Source organism: Varanus komodoensis, unplaced genomic scaffold (assembly GCF_004798865.1).
Source record: "Varanus komodoensis strain SLA01 unplaced genomic scaffold, ASM479886v1 scaffold9, whole genome shotgun sequence".
Lineage (NCBI taxonomy): Eukaryota > Metazoa > Chordata > Lepidosauria > Squamata > Varanidae > Varanus > Varanus komodoensis.
In genome coordinates this window covers 2,710,827-2,728,423 of record NW_025336598.1, presented here as the reverse complement: position 1 = coordinate 2,728,423, position 17,597 = coordinate 2,710,827, and the positions used below count along the sequence as shown (strand labels likewise).

Here is a 17,597-nt window from a genome sequence, read left to right as displayed (position 1 = left end):
CAGTTAAATTCTTTCAGTTTCTATAACAGAACTATGGTAACAATTCGTTTCTCGTTGTTTTAAAGGATGCACAAACCTTTTTTTTAGAATTTCACATACTCATTAAAAGATTCAGAGAAATCCCACAGAGGACACTAGTACCAGAATTCATCAGTAGTCTATTCTAATGATATGTGCTTTTTGTGATTACTACTGCTTCCTGTACTATCAAAATAAATTCATGATAGCCTGCCTCAGGACAGTATCTCGGACTTCAGGCAAAATAAATATAAACAGACCTCAATTTTGTCCGTTTTGGCATCTCCCCAGTAAATCTTGTTTTCATTATAATCCAATGCCAATCCATTTGGCCAACCAAGTGAAGTGTTCACAAGTACAGTTCTGTCTGATCCATCTAATGCAGCCCTCTCAATCTTTGGAACCTCTCCCCAATCAGTCCAATACATGTAGCTGAAAGATAAAACAGAAAGGGAGCAATAATTTACTATCATCACAAAGAACACTTCTTGGGCAATAGAGTGGGTGTGTTCTGTGTTCATAAATGCCAATATGTGAGCCGCCTCGAGGCTTCGGCAAATGGGGTGGCATAGAAGCTTCCTAAATAAATAAATAAATAAATGTGTTATAAATTTCTGCTTCAGAGTGACTTGCATGAAACCAAAAAACATGTGCGATGCTATTCAACTAAGATCCGACAATAGTCTGCTATACAATTCCCATAAATGTGCACTGTACAAGCATCAGCACCGAGCACATTTAGAACATCACTAGCAACATGCCGAAAGACATCAAGATTTATATGCATTTCCATCTTTCCATTTTTATTCAAGAGAGATAAGGGAGAAATCCTTTAAATAAAAAGATGCTCTTTAAATTACACTAATGGGTTATGTTTACAGGGTGCAACATATATCTACATCTGCTTAGCCCATTTTGAAAGCAAAAAAATACTGTAGGGTTAGGCAACTTACTCTAATTACATTTGCCTTTTACAGCACTCCATAGCACTTTGAGCACCTTTAAATCGGGCACCTTTAAAAAGTGGGGGGCATCTACCCCATGAATCATGTGTCATCTGCCTCAAACATAGATGATCCAAGTAACTATTGAAATCCCATAGCACACCTAAGACAAAGTCACCTATGAAAGGGATCAAGGCAATGTAAGAACTGATAGAAACATTTTCAAAATAACAAGAAATTACCAATGTTACAATTTCTTAAATTGTTAAAGAGTTGTGGTGAAAACAAGGAGAACACACATTGATGCCCATGAACTTAAGGGAAAGGAAGTGTTTCTGGTCTTATCTTTTTTATCATTTCAGTCAACCAGCTGCAGCCTGATTGACAGTCAGAATTATTCAGCAAACCTCCCAAGAAACCCAAGCAGAGTTGCCCTCTGAAGAGGGCTGTTTATTTGTCCATATTTATATGCTGTTTACTTTAGGCACTTCAGCTGCTCATCACATTTTCATTGTGTTCAAGCTTGTGCTTGGGAGAAACCAGTATGTTTAATAAACACCTCAAGCCTCTATTGCAATTCCAACAGTAGGAGAGCACTCTGCTTTTGTTTCAGCTTGGGAAAAAGTTGCTAGATCAGCTTTGGCAACTTTAATGTCTTAAACCCCTTTAATAAAATACTGTGCCTTACCCAACCATAGGATCCAAAACAATAGCTCTAGGTTCTTCCAGGTCTTCAGAGATCAAGATCTTCCGCATAGTCCCATTAAGCCTTGTTACTTCAATGCGATCCGTACCAGTATCAGTCCAATAAAGGTTTCGGGCAATCCAATCTACAGCAATACCATCAGGATGTGCAATTTGTGCCTGGACAACAAATTGGCTAGCTGAGCCATCAATGAAAGAGCGCCGGATAGCCCTCACCTCATCATCTGTCCAGTAGATGTAACCTTCTACAGGATCATAGTCAATAGCAATGGCATGCCGAATGTCTTCCAATTGTAAAACAATATCAGTGAAATCTGGGGTGTCCAAAGATATCCGCCTCAGGTCAGTCCTCCGAGCTAATAGCAGCAATTCAATGGCACCTGTATAGATTTATATTTTTAAAACCATCAGTTACCCTATTTACATTTACCCTTCCTGCATGTTTCTTTCTCTTCACTGAACATGCTCAGAGTAACACAAATCCAATTTTGGGCTTACAACAATATAATACAGCATAATAAACAAACAATTTTATCAGATGGATTGGGATGCAAGACTGGGGTGCAATCTTATCAGATGCATTGGTCACTTTTCCAAGGCCACCTAGTGAGCTTGACAGTTGAAGAAGATCTGAACCTGAGTTCCCGCATTCATGAAAGTAGACAGTGTTATGTATCTTTCAAATTAGATAACTGATTGACTAACATGTAAGTTATAGTTGCTTTGATGTAAATTTTATATTTCCCCAAGCTTCTTGCCAGGACCTGTTACAGTTTCAGTCCTACTCACAAGGAATTGAGTTACTAAAGTGACAGGAGATTTATTAATCTGGAGTTGTCACAAGACAGTAATAATTAATAATAGTATTCAAGTATTGGACCTGAATGTTCAGGTGGCCTTTTCCTCACTTTTGCCAGTTCATGGATCTGAAATGACCAGGGACAGAAGGGTTGTGGAGACTAATGACTGGCTGAGGGCATGGTGTTGGAAGGTACACTTTGGATTCCTTGACTACAGCAATTTGTTCCTCTCCAAGGGACTTCTGGCAAGGGATGAGATACCCTCACCAGGATGGGGAAAAGGACCTTCAGTAATACTTTAGCAAGCTTTGTCTGGAGGGCTTTAAACTGATCAAGTTGGGGTGGGGAAGACCAGGCACCCCAGAAACAAGTCAAGATCAATCAGGAGAAGGAACAAGATCAGGATTTCAGGAGGAGAGTGCTATAGGGACTGCAGAAGCTGGCATGACTACTGCACAGAGGGTTCCTGCTGTGCCAGGGAGGGCAGGAGGAAGGAGGATGCTGAGTGAGCTAGGAAAAGGGGTTTGCAGGAAAGAGATGAGATGTATATACACCAATGCGAAGAACATGGAAAACAAGCAGGAAGAGTTTGAGTCTCTCCTGGGAAGAGGTGGGTATGACATGGTGGGTATCACAGAAACATGGTGGGATGAAAAGCAGGATTGGAATGTCAACGTAGGATATGCTCTCTTCAAGAAGAACAGGAAGGAAAAGAGGGGAGGGGTGTAGTGCTATATGTTAAGGAAGAAATAAGATTGCAATGAGATGGGGACAGGGTAGAAGGGGATCAGGTACAGGCAGTCTGGGTAAGATTGATGGGTCTAGATGGGAGCAGGGATGTAATATTCCACATAAGACCCTGGACAATGCTCTGACAGACCAGACTGGAAGGATATTCCAGGGAAGGGACACAGTCATAATGGGACATTTCAACCTCCCTGATATTAGTAAGGAGATGTACTCAGCAGCAACAGGTAGGTCCTGTTGCTTCCTAGAAGCTATGGGAGGAGGTTTTTCACCCGTAGGGTCCAGAAAGCAACTGGGGTGTGGGAGGAACACCCTACACTTGGTTTTGACTAACAGGGAGGATTAGGTGGATGATATGCAGACTAGGGGAATTCTGAATGTGAGTGACCACTCCATCCTGTGCTTTGTGATCAGGAGAACAGAGATGAGTGGTAGGTCAGGTACTAGGAGATGGGACTTCATGAGGGCCAACTTTGGTCAATTAAAGGCCAGTTTGGAGAAGTTTCCTGGGAGAAGGTACTGGAAGGCAAGGGAGTTCAAGGGAATGAATGGCACTAAAAAGGGAGGTCTTGAAGGCACAAACCTTAACAATACTGCTATTAGCAAAGAGGGAAGGCATAGAGGGGCATCACTGTAGATGCAAAGAGAGGTGGTAAGAGGGATTAGAAGTAAAAGGGAATTCCACAGGAAATGGACACTGCAGCAAGTGGACAAAAGGGTATACCAGGAAGAGGTGGCTCAATACAGAAGAATTCTTCGCAGGGCTAAAGCTGATTATGAACTGAGGCTTGTGAAGAATGTCAAGAGCAACAAAAAGGGCTTCTATTTTCCTGTTAAATAGTAAAAGGAAGAGGAGACAGGCAGTGGAGCCATGTAAAGGGAAGGAAAGAATCTGGTAACTAGTATAAGGGAAAAGGCACAGATGTTAAATGATTATTTTGCTTCTGTGTTCTCCCCAAAGCAGGTTGTGGGAGATATACCTGGGGAGCCAGGTGAGGTTGGGATTATGGGGGCATATATTAGAACCATTCCCCTACAAGTTGAGGAGTTCCTTAGGACCCTGGTCATTACAAAGGCACCAGCTCTTGATGGGTTACACCTGAGGCTACTTCGAGAATTGGAAGGGGTACTCTTGCATCTGTTCATTTTTGATGCCTCATGGAAATCAGAAGTACAGAAGGGTAGCATCAGGGGTCCCAATCTTTAAAAAGAGTAGCAGAGGGGACAAGTGGAATTACAGGCCAGCTAGCCTAACATACATTCTGGGAAAGATGATGGAAAGACTCATAATATGGAAAGCTCTGGAAACCATAGATGGGAGGGGGAGGTTGGCAGCCATACAACATGGCTTCTGAAAATACAGGGCCTGTCAGACAAATCTTATGGAATTCTATGGCAAGATTTTGAGGTGGCTAGATGGAGGGAACATGGTGGATGCGGTTTGCCTGGACATTAGAAAGACCTTTGACAAGGTGCCACATGATATCCTGGTTGAGAAATTGCTGAGATTCAGGATAGATCAATGCACTGTCCAATGGATTAGGACATGGTTAATGGACTGCAAGTGGAGGGTGACTATCAGTGGCTGGAGAGCAGCACTTGTGAAAGGAATCTTGAGGGACTGGTCGACAGCAAGCTAAACATGAGCCAGCAGCATGATGCAGCAGTTAAGAAGGTGAACACCACCCCTCAACGTATAGCCAGAAGCATGGCTTCCTGATCAAAGGTGTATGACTCTGATGCGTCCACAATTGGAGTAGTGTGTCCAATTCTGAGCTCCACATTAGAAAAAAAAATAGCTAGGTTAGTGTCAGTTCAATGCAGGGTGACAAGGATAGTAGCCAAATTGGGAGAGTCGGGGATGACATATGAGATGATACTGAGGGAGCTGGGTCTTTTTAGCCTGTAGAAGGGGAGACTCCGAGTGGATCTAATAGTGACATACAACTATGCAAAAGAGGTGTCACATGGAAGAGTTGTGACCTGTTTTCCCCCATGATGGAGAAGATGCAATCCAGTGAGGCAAAGTTCAAGGAAATAGGTTTCAGATTGGATGTCAAGAAGTACAGGATATGGAATGGGTTTCCATGGGAGGTGGTTGAGACCCCATCAGTGAGGGTGTTAAAAGGAAATATTGGGCAACCAAATGTTGGATATTAAATGAGTGGACACTACTAGAGCCAGGGGTCAGACAGGATTGTGCAAGAAACTCCTTCAGACTTGCCATGTTTCTAAGTAATATATTGCTAATATATTAATGTCCTAATGCTGATCTTTGTGAACTACACTCAGGAGGCCTTGATTGAAGTGCAGTATATAAATATTCCCAAAAAAATAAAGTTCTGTTCAAGGGCATATTCTTCCTTTAAAATGTCAATTTATACTGAGGAAAATTATTCACTCATTCCATTTATATACTACTCAATAGCCAAAGCTCTCCAGATAGTTCACAACCTTTTTAAAATAGCAAAAAACAACTCAAAGCATAATTTTAAAACACTATAAAATTTAAAAGTTTAAGAATGTGGTATTAAACTTAGAATTAAAAAACAGTAAGATTTAGTAGCAGTACAAAGATTTAAAACAGAATACAGGATATATATTTCATTCATTACTCAGAAAATAAGGTTTTCATCTGGCACTGGAAAGAGTACAAAGAAGTGACCAGGATAGTCTCTCTGGGAAGTTCATTCCATAGCAGAATACAAAGGGCTCCCTTCTTAGTGGCTACTGATCTAATATCTCTGGGCAAGGGGTCCCACAGAAGAACCACTTCGGTCTGTGCAGGTAAATATGGGAAGAGATTATCTTTCAGGTAACTTGACCCTAAAGCTGTTTAGAGCTTTGAATGCTAACACCAGCACTTAGAATGGGGCCTAACAATTGACTCACAGCCAGTGTACTGTAGGTAGTAAAGTACGAACAGTCCCTCTTAATATTCTTGTTGTTCTGTTTTGGAACACTGACATTTTCTGGACCATTTTCAAAGATGGCTCCGTGTATATTGCACTGCAGTAATCTAATCAATAGGTTACCAGAGCATGAATAATTGTAGGTAAGCTATCCCTGTTCAGATAAGGACATCATTGGTATATCAGTCAAGGCCAGCCTTTCCCAATCTGGTGACCTTTAGAGACATCTGGACCATATTTCCCAGAATTTCCAGTAGGGCCACTGACTGGATTCTGGGGGTTGCAGTCCAAATGTGTCTGGAAGGTATGAGGTTTGGAAAGGCTAGTCTAAGCTGATAAAAGGTACTCCATGTCAGTGAGTCCACCTACGCCTTTAGTGACAATGCTGAATCCAAGATCACCCTCAAACAACAAACCCAATCTGTTAGGGGAGGGGGGCTTGGCACAGATCTGATAGTGCAAGCAGCTAAACCTCTTGAGTTGGCCAAAGGGCAGCCTTAAGTTGAAAGGCCTGTTGGTTCTGGGTCTATTTCTCTTCTTGCTCATACCAGAGTGTAGGAAACGGAATAATCAATTCAAGCTACTACAACCTAGATTCAGGATAGATATCAGGAAAAAATTCCTCACTGTCAGAGCAATACGACAGTGGAACCAGCTGTCTAGATTGGTGGTGAGCTCTCCCACACTAGAGACATTTAAAAAGAAACTGGACAGCATCTGAGTGGAATGGTATAAACTGATGTCCTGCAACAGCAGGGGGTTGGACCTGATGACCTTCATGGCCCTTTCCAACTCTACTATTCCAACTCTAACCTATCTATGGTCACTGGCAGTCAAAAAGGGAATGGGTGGGTGGAAACAAGAGGGGGAGCGGCTCCTACTCACAACTTGAACACCTAGATTTATAAGCTTTTCCCGATTCTAGGCTCTGTACCGGCTAAAAGCCCGTATGTGTGATGCAAAGAGACCATGAAGAAGGACAGAAAAGATAGAGACATATTCTAGAAAGGTGCATAGCTTGCTGGTTACCATCCTGAACAAAATCACTCATAACACTGCAATGCTTCATTTCAGATCTAACCTGTATTTAATGATCTGAGTTTTCCAGAAAAATCTGTATTAGATTGTATTGCACAGGGAAAATTGACCTAAAGCATTTTGCAGGTGCGTTATAACAGCTTTCCCCAAAAGGGTTCCCTCCAGATTCTTCAAATTTTCATTGTAATCAACCCAATCAATATTGTCAATTTTCAGGAATGTTTTAGAGCTGCAGACCAATACATCTGGGGGTCACCAGGTTAGGAAAGGCTCTTCTACAGTGTAATTTATATGTTTATTTTATTTATATTCAGTAAACAAAAGTACACAATAGAAATATTTTAGCCAAAAGCACCATAATATATTTCCACTGGAATAAGCTAACATTAAATGTTATTTAAGTGTTTTGCTGCTGCTGCTGCTGCTATTACATGGCTTCAAGTCTTCTCTGCCTTATGGCAACCCTATGAATGGGTATCCTCCAAAATGTATTGTTGTTGATAGAAAACAAGAAGTATTTTATTGTGTTGAAATTACAGCATGTGCTATCCGTACACTGTTCCAAATTCAGGAAAAACCTGAGGTAATGAAAACTGTAAACAAAGAAATACATTGTAGCAACATGAAGAATCGTGCATGATATGCTGACAACTGATCTGTTTCAAATTCAACTCTCTTCTTACAATGGTTGCTACAGTTTTTTTCTCACTATTTCATAGTTCCATTTCACTCTGAGCCATACATATATTACATGTATGTATGCTAGAGATAATCATTTGAAAAATAATTACAACACTGAAACCTGCAAAATTTATCTAATATTGTATTTGTATAGGAATTTTAGAAATTATTCATAAGGAACATCAAATGAAAAAATTTCTGCAGTAAATTCTGCCACAAATTTCCAGTCCACATCACTGCTTTAGGAAAACACATCTTTCTGAGGACCTGACCACACTAATTGCTTCAAAACAGCTTTTGAGGGTAAGGATGGCCACCCTACTGATTTTCCTAGTAAAATTGGGAGAACTTGTCAGGGAGGTGTTCATACCTCTATATGACTCTGGTGCACCCACAACTGGAGTACTGCATCCATCTAGATTAGAAATGATTCAGCGCAGGGTCACAAGAATCATAGCCGGGTTAGGAGAGATGGCATATGAGCAGACATTGAGGGAACTGGGCCTTTTCAGCCAGGAGAAGAGACTCTGAGGGGATCTTTTAGTGAGTTATCAGTATGTGGGGGGATGTCATTTGGAGGAGGACTGTGATCTGTTGGTTTTCCTTGCAGTGAAGGGCAGGACTCATTCCAATGGAGCAAAGCTCAATGAACCAGGCTTAAGGTTGGATGTCAGGAAGTATTTCCTTGCAGTAGAACCCCTAGGATATGGCATAGGCTTCCAAGGAAGGTGGCTGAGGCCCCGTCAGAGAGGGTGTTCAATGAAAGATTAGACAACCACACGTTGGGCATTACATGAGTGGAGTTGGCTGGAGCTGGGGGTCAGACTAGGTGGTCTGCTCTTACTTTGTTTCTATGTTTAGACAGACCTTTTGCACAAATTTGTCATTCTTCCCTTAAAAGCCACTTAAATCACTGGTTCTTGCAGCTATAAAATCCACATGTTAACTTACATTTTGTGTTAAGTAGTACTAGTAGAACCTACTGCAAACCAATTTCACTGGGTTAAAATTTCTGGAGTTCTGCAAACATGCATGTAATCTCTCTTTGATTGTGATCCTCTACTTTTCCGGTAGTGTCCCAACTGTTCTCAGTGCCCTCTGTCTTTTCCAAGCTTCCCCCAGGTTCTAGGTATCCTGGAAAGGTAAGATGTCTAACATATCCACCCTGCAAGCACTTCCTTTTGACAGCTGTCAAAAGGAGATCTGAATGATAGCAAGTTGTTGGCATAGGGCTAGAAGGTGCTCTAGCATGTCAAATATGAAAGAGACAGATCTTTCATTTTCCTCTCAGAAGTTGATGCAATCAAAGCTGTCTCCAGTACTGAGTGAGGAAAGTGCAAGCCATACAGGAGAATCAGAAAATGGCAAGGACTGAGACAGAGACTGCTGACAGGATTCCCTCAAACATCCTTGAAAGGAAAATCCTTTTTTTATTCTTCCTTTTCTTTTTCAGTACTAAAGACTGTCAAATGGGCTCTTTCTGACAACTTTTTTTTGCCAGTGCAACAATGAAAGAACAGCCTGTGGTTGTAAGGTTAAAGCAGGTGCTGTTGGCGACTGGGGAAGTAGTGGTCTGAATTCCATAGCTTTGGCCACAAAAGAGACTGGTCCTGGAAAAGTGGTTTGCTGTGACTCCACTGTCAGATGAGCAAATTCTGCTGCTCCCAGTACCTTTTTCCAAAGCAGAGCCAAGAGTCTATCCAATTTATTTCTTCTGACCTGTTTGGTGAAAGCCAGACAATGTAGACAGGAATCCACAAGATGGCTCTCACCCAGAGAAATCAGATGAAGTGCGTAACCATATTGGCAAGAGTTTGATGCCACAGCAGGCAAATTTGCAAAAAAAAAAAAAAAAAAGCACCTTTAAGGACATAAGGACATACACCACCTCTTAAGGATTGTCAATGAAAAATCAACTGAAAGAAAGAAAAAGAAAAGACTTGAAAAAATAATAGATTAATAATGATGGAAAAAAGGATATAAGCTGCACTCAATACTGTCTCAGGCAAGAAAGGATTCATTTCCTATGAGGAAATTACAATGGACCTGAGGGAATAAGTGGGAACCCACAAGGATTTATTTTATTTATTTTATTTGGGATATTTCTAGCCTGTCAAATCACTCTGGGTCTCTGGATGGCTCACAACAGAATCAATAAATACAACAATGTAAGTATAAATATATTATATTGAGAGCCAGTGTGGTGTAGTGGTTAAGAGCATGGGACTGGGACTCAGACGATCTGCGTTCTATTCCCTGCTCAGCCATGGAGCCAACTGGGTGACTTTGGGCCAGTCACAGACTCTCAGCCCAACCTACCTCACAGGGTTGTTGTTGTGGGAATAAGATAGAGGAAGAGATGTAAGCTGCCTTGAGCCCTTTGTACAAAAAAGGCAGGATATAAATCGAAAAATAAATAAAATAAATATCATAAATACCCCAAACTAAATAACCCACAACTGAAATAAAATAATTCAAATCTATGAAGCATTAAAATATTGGTTGAATAAAAAGGTCTTAACCTGGCACGGAAAAGCATATGATGGCACAGAGAAAGCCCTCCTCCGAGTATTCCATCTCCTGATCTCCTTCAAGGAGAGTTCCGGGAGGAGGGCCTCTGCTGCAGATCTTAAGGGGTGGGAGGGCATGTAGGGAAAAAGACATTCCTTGAGGTATCCTGGTCCCAAGACATTTAGAGCTTTATAGGTCATAACCAGCACCTTAAATTGGGCCTGGACTTCGATGGGAAGCCAGTGGAGCTGATGGAGGACTGGAGTTATATGACAGTAACAACTGGTCCCTGACAGCATCCTGGCAGCTCTATTTTGCATTATTTAAAGTGGACCATCTTCAAGGGCAGCCCCATATATAGAGCACGTAACAATAGTCCAACTGAGAGGTTACCAGCGTGTGTGTCACCATTGCTAGGCAGTTCTCATCCAGGTAAGGATGCAGCTGATGGATCAGCTGAAGCTGAAGGAAAGTGCTCCTTGCCACCGCCATCACCTGGGCTTCCAGGGACAGTTCCGGGTCAAGGAGCACTCCTAAGCTGTGGACCCTGTCCTTTAGAGGGAGAGCAACCCTGTCCAGGACAGGGCCAAGGTCACTTACCTGGAAACCTGAACCACCCACCAAAAGGACTTTCGTCTTATCTGGACTGAGCTTCAGTTTATTGGCTCTCATACAGCCCATTACCTTGGCCAGGCACCAGTTCAGGACAGCCACTGCCTCACCTGGATTAGTTGAAAAGGAGAGGTAGAGCTGGGTGTCATCAGTGTACTGGTGACTCCGCAGCCCAAACCTCCTGATGACCTCTCCCAATGGTTTCATGTAGATGTTAAATGGCAAGAAGTGGCACCCTGCGGCACTCCATGGCAGAGTTGCCATGGCACAGAGCCAGATTCCCCCAGCACCACCTTCTGGAATCAGCTGGCCAGGTAGGAACAAAACCAATACCAAGCAAAGCCTCCTACTCCTAAGCCTATCCAGAAGGATACATGGCTGATGGTATCGAAAGCCACTGAGAGGTCCAGGAGAACCAACAGGGACGCACTCCACCTGTCACTCTCCCTGCATAGGTCATTGTACAGGGAGACCAAGGCAGATTCAGTACCGTAACCGGGTCTGAAGCTGGACTGAAATGGGTCCAGACAATCAGTTTCATCCAAGAGTACTTGGAGTTGTCCCACCACCATCCTCTCCAACACCTTGCCCAGAAATGGGATGTTGGCCACCGGTCTATAATTGGCAGCCATCTCTGGGTCCAGGGATGCCTTCTTTAGGACAGACCTGATCACTGGCTCCTTTAAAGGGGCAGGGATCTGGCCCTCCCTCAGTGAGGCCTCCTGGATCCAGGAACCAGTCCCGTGTTTGGCTTTAGTAAGTGGCTTTAGTAAGTAGCCATGAAGGGCAAGGGTCGAGTAAGCAGGTAGTAGGATGTACCTGTCCAAGCATCTTGTCCACATCATCAGGCCACATCAATTGAAATTCATCCAACAATGCTGGACCAGATGGGGCTCCGGACACCTCTCGTGATGGAACCTTATCAACTGTGGAGTCCAGCTCGTGATGAATCTGCAATTTTCTCCTTAACGTGCTGGGCAAAGGCGTCACAACGAGCTAGCAATGGTGTCACAGGATCTTTTTTTAGGGCCAGGATGTATTAGCCCATGCACCACTTGAAAAAAGCTCTGCTAGACAGCACCGAGAGGAGGCAATGGAAGCTGAGAAGAATTTATTCTTCACCGCCCTCACTGCCACAGCATAGGCGCGATAATGAGCACATAAGGGTGTTCAGATTCATCCAGTGATTTCCTCCACCTGCACTCTAATCGTCTCCCAGCCCGCTTCATCCCCATAATTCAGGTGTTTACCATGGAGATGAACAGGCTCTGCCCGGCAGGAGAGGATCTGTAGGAGTAATTGTGTCGGTTGCTCTGGTCACTTCTCCATTCCACAAATCAAGCAGAGCATCAACAGGAGCACCAGCTTTATCAACCAGAAAATCCCCCAGAGCCCTCAGGAACCCATCAGGATCCATCTGGTTCCAAGGGCAGACCATGTTAATGGGATCCGCACCCTTACAGAGGGAAAGGCCAGCCCCAAGCTCAAACCTCACGAGAAAGTGATCTGACCACGACAAAGGAGTTTCTCACTTCCAGATCACCCTTTTCCTGCCCCATCGAGAAGATCAGGTCCAGAGTGTGACCCCCTCATTCATGGCTTGGGCCAACGACATGTGGAGACAGCCCCGTGGCCATCATGGAGGCCATGAAGCCCTGAGCTGCCCCAGTCAGAACAGTCTCGGCATGGAGATTGGAGCCTCCCAGATCAACATTCTGGGGGTCCTCAACACCAGGTCCGAGACGATCTCTGTCAGCTCAGGCAGTTACCTGAATCCCTAATCTGTCTCGATCACCCACCACCAGGTACAAATACTCTAGGCCTAGTCTCAAGGAGATTGAAAGGCCCGTGAGGGATTCTGCAGCTTGATGCACCAGAGCAACCCCCCATAGGGCGTGACTGGGGCTGAATCAGATACCCAGGCGGGCACAGTTGAGTAAGGGGTACATCTCCATTCTCTCCTGCCCAAGTCTCTGTAATGCAAGCCAGCTTGGCCCCCTCCCCCACAATTAAATCAAGGCTGAGGAATGTCTTACTATGGACCGACCTGGCATTCAGCAACAGCATTGTCAGGCCCGAGGGGTGGTTAATAAAGCTACCCAGAACCCCCCGGTTGGGGAAATAACCAGAAGGGGGGACAGATACCAAGCATCTGTCCTTCCTTCTTCTATGATGACATCTTAGTCCCCCAACACCATATCTTCCCCTGCCCATTACCACCCCAATGGTGGCACCCACATGCTCCCCAGGCAAACCCATAATCAATTAAAACCAAGAGTACAATCAACTCAGTCATGGTATGAATTAGGATTAAAATTATGTTAAAACCCTCCAACCCACTCAACAACAAAAACACAAAGTCCCTGGCCCAGCTAGTCCCACTGGCCCCAAACAGCTTAGCGCCCTTCAGTTACCGGCCGGCAAGTTAAGCACCACGCCCCTCCTTTGCAATCAAACTCCAGTCCTGGCACAACAGCCACCAATGCCGAGGGGGAAGTGAGGGCAGGGTCCACAGAGGCCTTGCTGGAGGCAAGATTGAGGAGCTACGGACAGCAAGCAGCAGCCACAGCCACAGCCACAGCAGCATCCCCAGCCTTGCGGCAGCCCATCAGCAGCAACAGCAGGGTACGTGTCATCTGTGGCGGGAGTTAGCCAGCGAAGCAGAGGGCAGTGGTGGAGCCAGTGTGATGGTGCCCACTCCCACTCCACTATCAAGAAACACTGAATGCTGGCTTGCCTGACATCTGAAAAGAGATGGCAACCGAGAAATACCGTCTCCACATTCCAGCATCCTTGGCTCTCCTCTCCAAGGGTAAAGGAGGGGAAGTGGTTCCTATTAAAAATTTTCAGCTATGGAAGTTCTCAGCTATGAATCAAGGTGCAGAGCAAAAATGTATGCTGCACAGAGATGATGAAGAAGAAAAAATACATATACTAACTTCACATTAACTAGCTGTGACCGCCAAGGAAACAGATTTCGGGCTCATAATAAAAGGCAAACTATCAAGTGTCAAATCAATTTGCTTCAATAAAGAAAATGTCAATTTTGAACAAAGGAATTCTTAAGAAATAGAACTATAAGTAACAGCTAATCAACATAATAGAAAATGCTGCACATAATTCTTTAAAATTCTGTATATAATTCTGACTGCCCTATCTGAAAAAGCATATCCTGGAGCCAAAGTGGCACAGCTGGTAAAAAAAAAAAAAGTGAAGAAACTATTATGACACTCTTCTTGTTCAGATCATTTTCTTGTTTTACACTAGCTGTTGGCTCAAACCATGGTGGGAGTGAAGGAGCACTTAAAATGGTCTGCTCATGTGCCTGATAGATCCAAATGGTTTCCTGAATACACTTTAGGAATTTCCTGCTTCATCTATCAGTGATACTGTTGAAGCCCAGGCTGATTCACAGAATATGGGAATGGCCAGAGCAATTGGTATTATTACCCATGTGCCCTCTCCCATGTAGTAAAGCCCATCTTTTCCTTTGTTTGTAGGGAGCTCAGGGTAATGAAACAGAAAGCTAGAGCACTGGAGGAAAGTTTGGAACAAATCTGATCAAATGTGTACTAGAACTCTGTTGGAGACCATCTCTGTAGTTGTAACTCACAGGTAAAATCATACAAGGTAATAACAAAAAGGTGATGTTCTGGGACTATTGTTCAACATCCCACCCATTGGACTATGTTTCCCCCACAGGATTCTTTACTATCACCTATATTGTTTACCATGTACATTAAACTACTTGGAAGAGGTCATCTGGAATTCTGGAAGCCTTGAGTTTACAAGAGCTGAGCAAGGCTATCAAGGACAGAATACTCTGAAGGACATAGGGTAATGTAAGACAAAGATGACTTGACAACATATAACAACAAATCTTGTGCAAGGATCTTTGTACTTTATTCCATCAATTTTTTTTGTGGTGGCAACTGGGAGCAGGTGAAATAAAAATGACAAGTCTAGATTTCTAAATGAAAACAAGAAAATCTCACTTGAATTAATTTATGATATAAGATTTAATTATTTAAATTTAGTTTAGTTTTACTTAGTTTAATTTTATTTAATTAAGAAGCTGAAACTAACTTGTAGAACTGTACTTGCTCTGGAATATTATTTAAAAGCATAATAAATCAATTATATTCAGAAATTTTTGCAAATGTGATAGTAAATGATGGTATATCAGAGTAATTATCCTTGGGCTGGGGTACTAGACAATGATGTGCCCTTTCCCCAATATTATTTGCTTTAGTTATATTATTATTAGCAAACAGTATTAGGAATGATATGATAAGCAGTACTGTTTCTGAGAATGAAATTAAGATTACTTTATTTGCTGATGATACTTTGTTAACAATAAAGAATTCCATATGAAGTTATGGTGGACCAGGCTGAAATACATTTAGAAGAATTTGAAGAGATACTGGGCTTACAGATAAACTGGGATAAATCAGAGATGATATTCTTCTGTGACAAAGAAGAGAAGGAAAAAATTAGGAGTAAATTTAAAGTTAAAATATGTAGAGTTATTAAGTATTCACATATAAATATTACTAAAATTTAGAATGTTAAAAATTATGATAAATTGAAACATGAAATAAAAGAGAAAATGAATGTATTTAGAAAGATTGGTAATAATCATAATTGTTGTTGCTAGTTGCAAAGTCTTGTCCAACCCATTGAGACCCCATGGACAACATTCCTCCAGGCCCTCCTGTCCTCAACCATCCCCCAAAGTCCACTTAAACTCACACCAACTGCTTCAATGACTCCATCTAGCCACCTCATTCTCTGCCATCCCCTTCTTCTTTTGCCATCTATTGTTCCCAGCATTAGGCTCTTCTCCAGGGAGTCCTTCCTTCTCATTAGCTGGCCAAAGTATTTGAGTTTCATCTTCAGTATCTGGCCTTCTAAAGAGAAGTCAAGGTTGATCACCTCTGCGACTGACTGGTTTGATCTCCTTGCAGTCCAAGGGACTCGCAGGAGTCTTCTCCAGCACCACAGTTCAAAGGCCTCAGTTCTTCGGTGCTCAGCCATCCTTATGGTCCAGCTTTCACAGCCATACATTGCAACTGGAAAAACTATAGCCTTGACTATATGCACTTTAGTTGGCAGGGTGATGTCAGTGCTTTTTAGTATGCTGTCTAGATTTGCCACAGCTTTCCTCCCAAGGAGAAAGCGCCTTTTAATTTCTTGGCTGCAGTCACCGTCTGTGGTGATCTTGGAGCCCAAGAAAATAAAATCTGTCGACTACCTCCATTTCTTCCCCATCTATTTGCCAGGAAGTGGTATGACTGGATTCTTGATGTTGAGTTTCAAGCCGACTTTAATAATCATAATAGCAATATTTAAATATTAAATAGCAATATAGTAGAATAGCAATTTTTAAAATATAGTGTTTCCTAAGATATATTTCTTGGTTGTGGTGTTACTGGTTAAAATAATATATAAAGATTTGAAAGACTGGCAAGATATGGTTAACAAGTTTTGTAATGGGAATAAAAAAGTAAGGATAAATTTTAAAAGATGGAATAGGTCAGAAAAGATGGGGGATTATGTTTTCCTAATGTAAAGTTATACATGCAGCAAATCAAGTAAAGCACATACTTGATACAGGTGGTGTTCTTCCCTACAATTTATCATATATATCTTTCCAGCTATCTTGTACATTACCCACAGTTTGAGAATCAATGCTATATGCACAACAGCACACACTAATGTGACACTATGTCACATGTTAGTCCTGTCCAGAGGCATGTTTGCCAGAAATACAAGCTCCCCAATTATTCCAACATTTTTTTCTGCCAGTTTTAACTTTAAAAAACAGTTAAAACCATAACTTACCATCTTTACAGGTCTTTTCATTATCAAGAAGTTTAACACCTGTGGGACATGCACACTGATAGGAGGGCTTGACAGGAGACATCAAGCATAAGTGAGAACAACCACCATTATCGGTTCCACATGGGTTTGTAGCTGTCAAAATACAGAGATACACATATCAGTTCTCGGATTGTTATACGATTACCTTGTACATCACAAGACACAGATATTTTGGATGAAAATATATGCCAGAAAGCCAATAAAAAGGAGTAAAAGGGACTCTATAATATGGTAATAGGATAATTGCATGTGTATACATGTATGGGAATGGAATACTGCTCCTAAGAAAGCATATATACAAAGAAGAAAAGAGTAACATGCTACTTCCAAAATTAAAAACCTTGTGAAGAGATCAATTTGTGAGCCATTCAACACAGCTTCTTGTGAAACACCATTTAAATCATTAAACATTACAAAATCTTTCCTTTATATTCAAAACAATTGACTGGCAAACAGCCAAATCTCCATTGTGCGAAGGCACAGTACATTGGCATCTCACAAAAGAGAATTAAAAATGTAAAGGCCTAGCCAAAGAAGCAACTACTACACTATAAGCAAGGATAGAAAAAGGCTAAATTAAGTCAATACACTAAGCCATGTTGTATTACTTTAGAACTCACGGCATAGATTACAGCAACAAATACAGAGGCCCATTATCATTTTGAACTGATTATCTGTTTTTGTCTGCCATATAATCAGTGCTCCCATCTCTATCCTCCAAAGGCAGAACAAATGTAATAACTATG

The 17,597-nt window shown here is 42.2% G+C and overlaps 1 protein-coding gene across 5 annotated transcripts in view; it reads right to left on the bottom strand.

Annotated features, from left to right (window-relative positions):
- The window catches only part of LRP6 (LDL receptor related protein 6), a 274,404-nt gene that overhangs the window by 123,705 nt on the left and 133,102 nt on the right, over positions 1-17,597 (bottom strand). For 4 of the 5 annotated variants that reach the window (XM_044418370.1, XM_044418371.1, XM_044418372.1 and 1 more), the window contains 3 exons: positions 16,813-16,944; positions 1,651-2,047; positions 279-450 (listed from right to left, as the gene is read on the bottom strand). In XM_044418370.1, coding sequence (XP_044274305.1) covers positions 279-450; positions 1,651-2,047; positions 16,813-16,944 — 701 coding nt within the window. Of the gene's footprint in view, positions 1-278; positions 451-1,650; positions 2,048-16,812; positions 16,945-17,597 lie in introns of those variants that run through there. The other variant, XM_044418373.1, reaches the window with a different exon arrangement.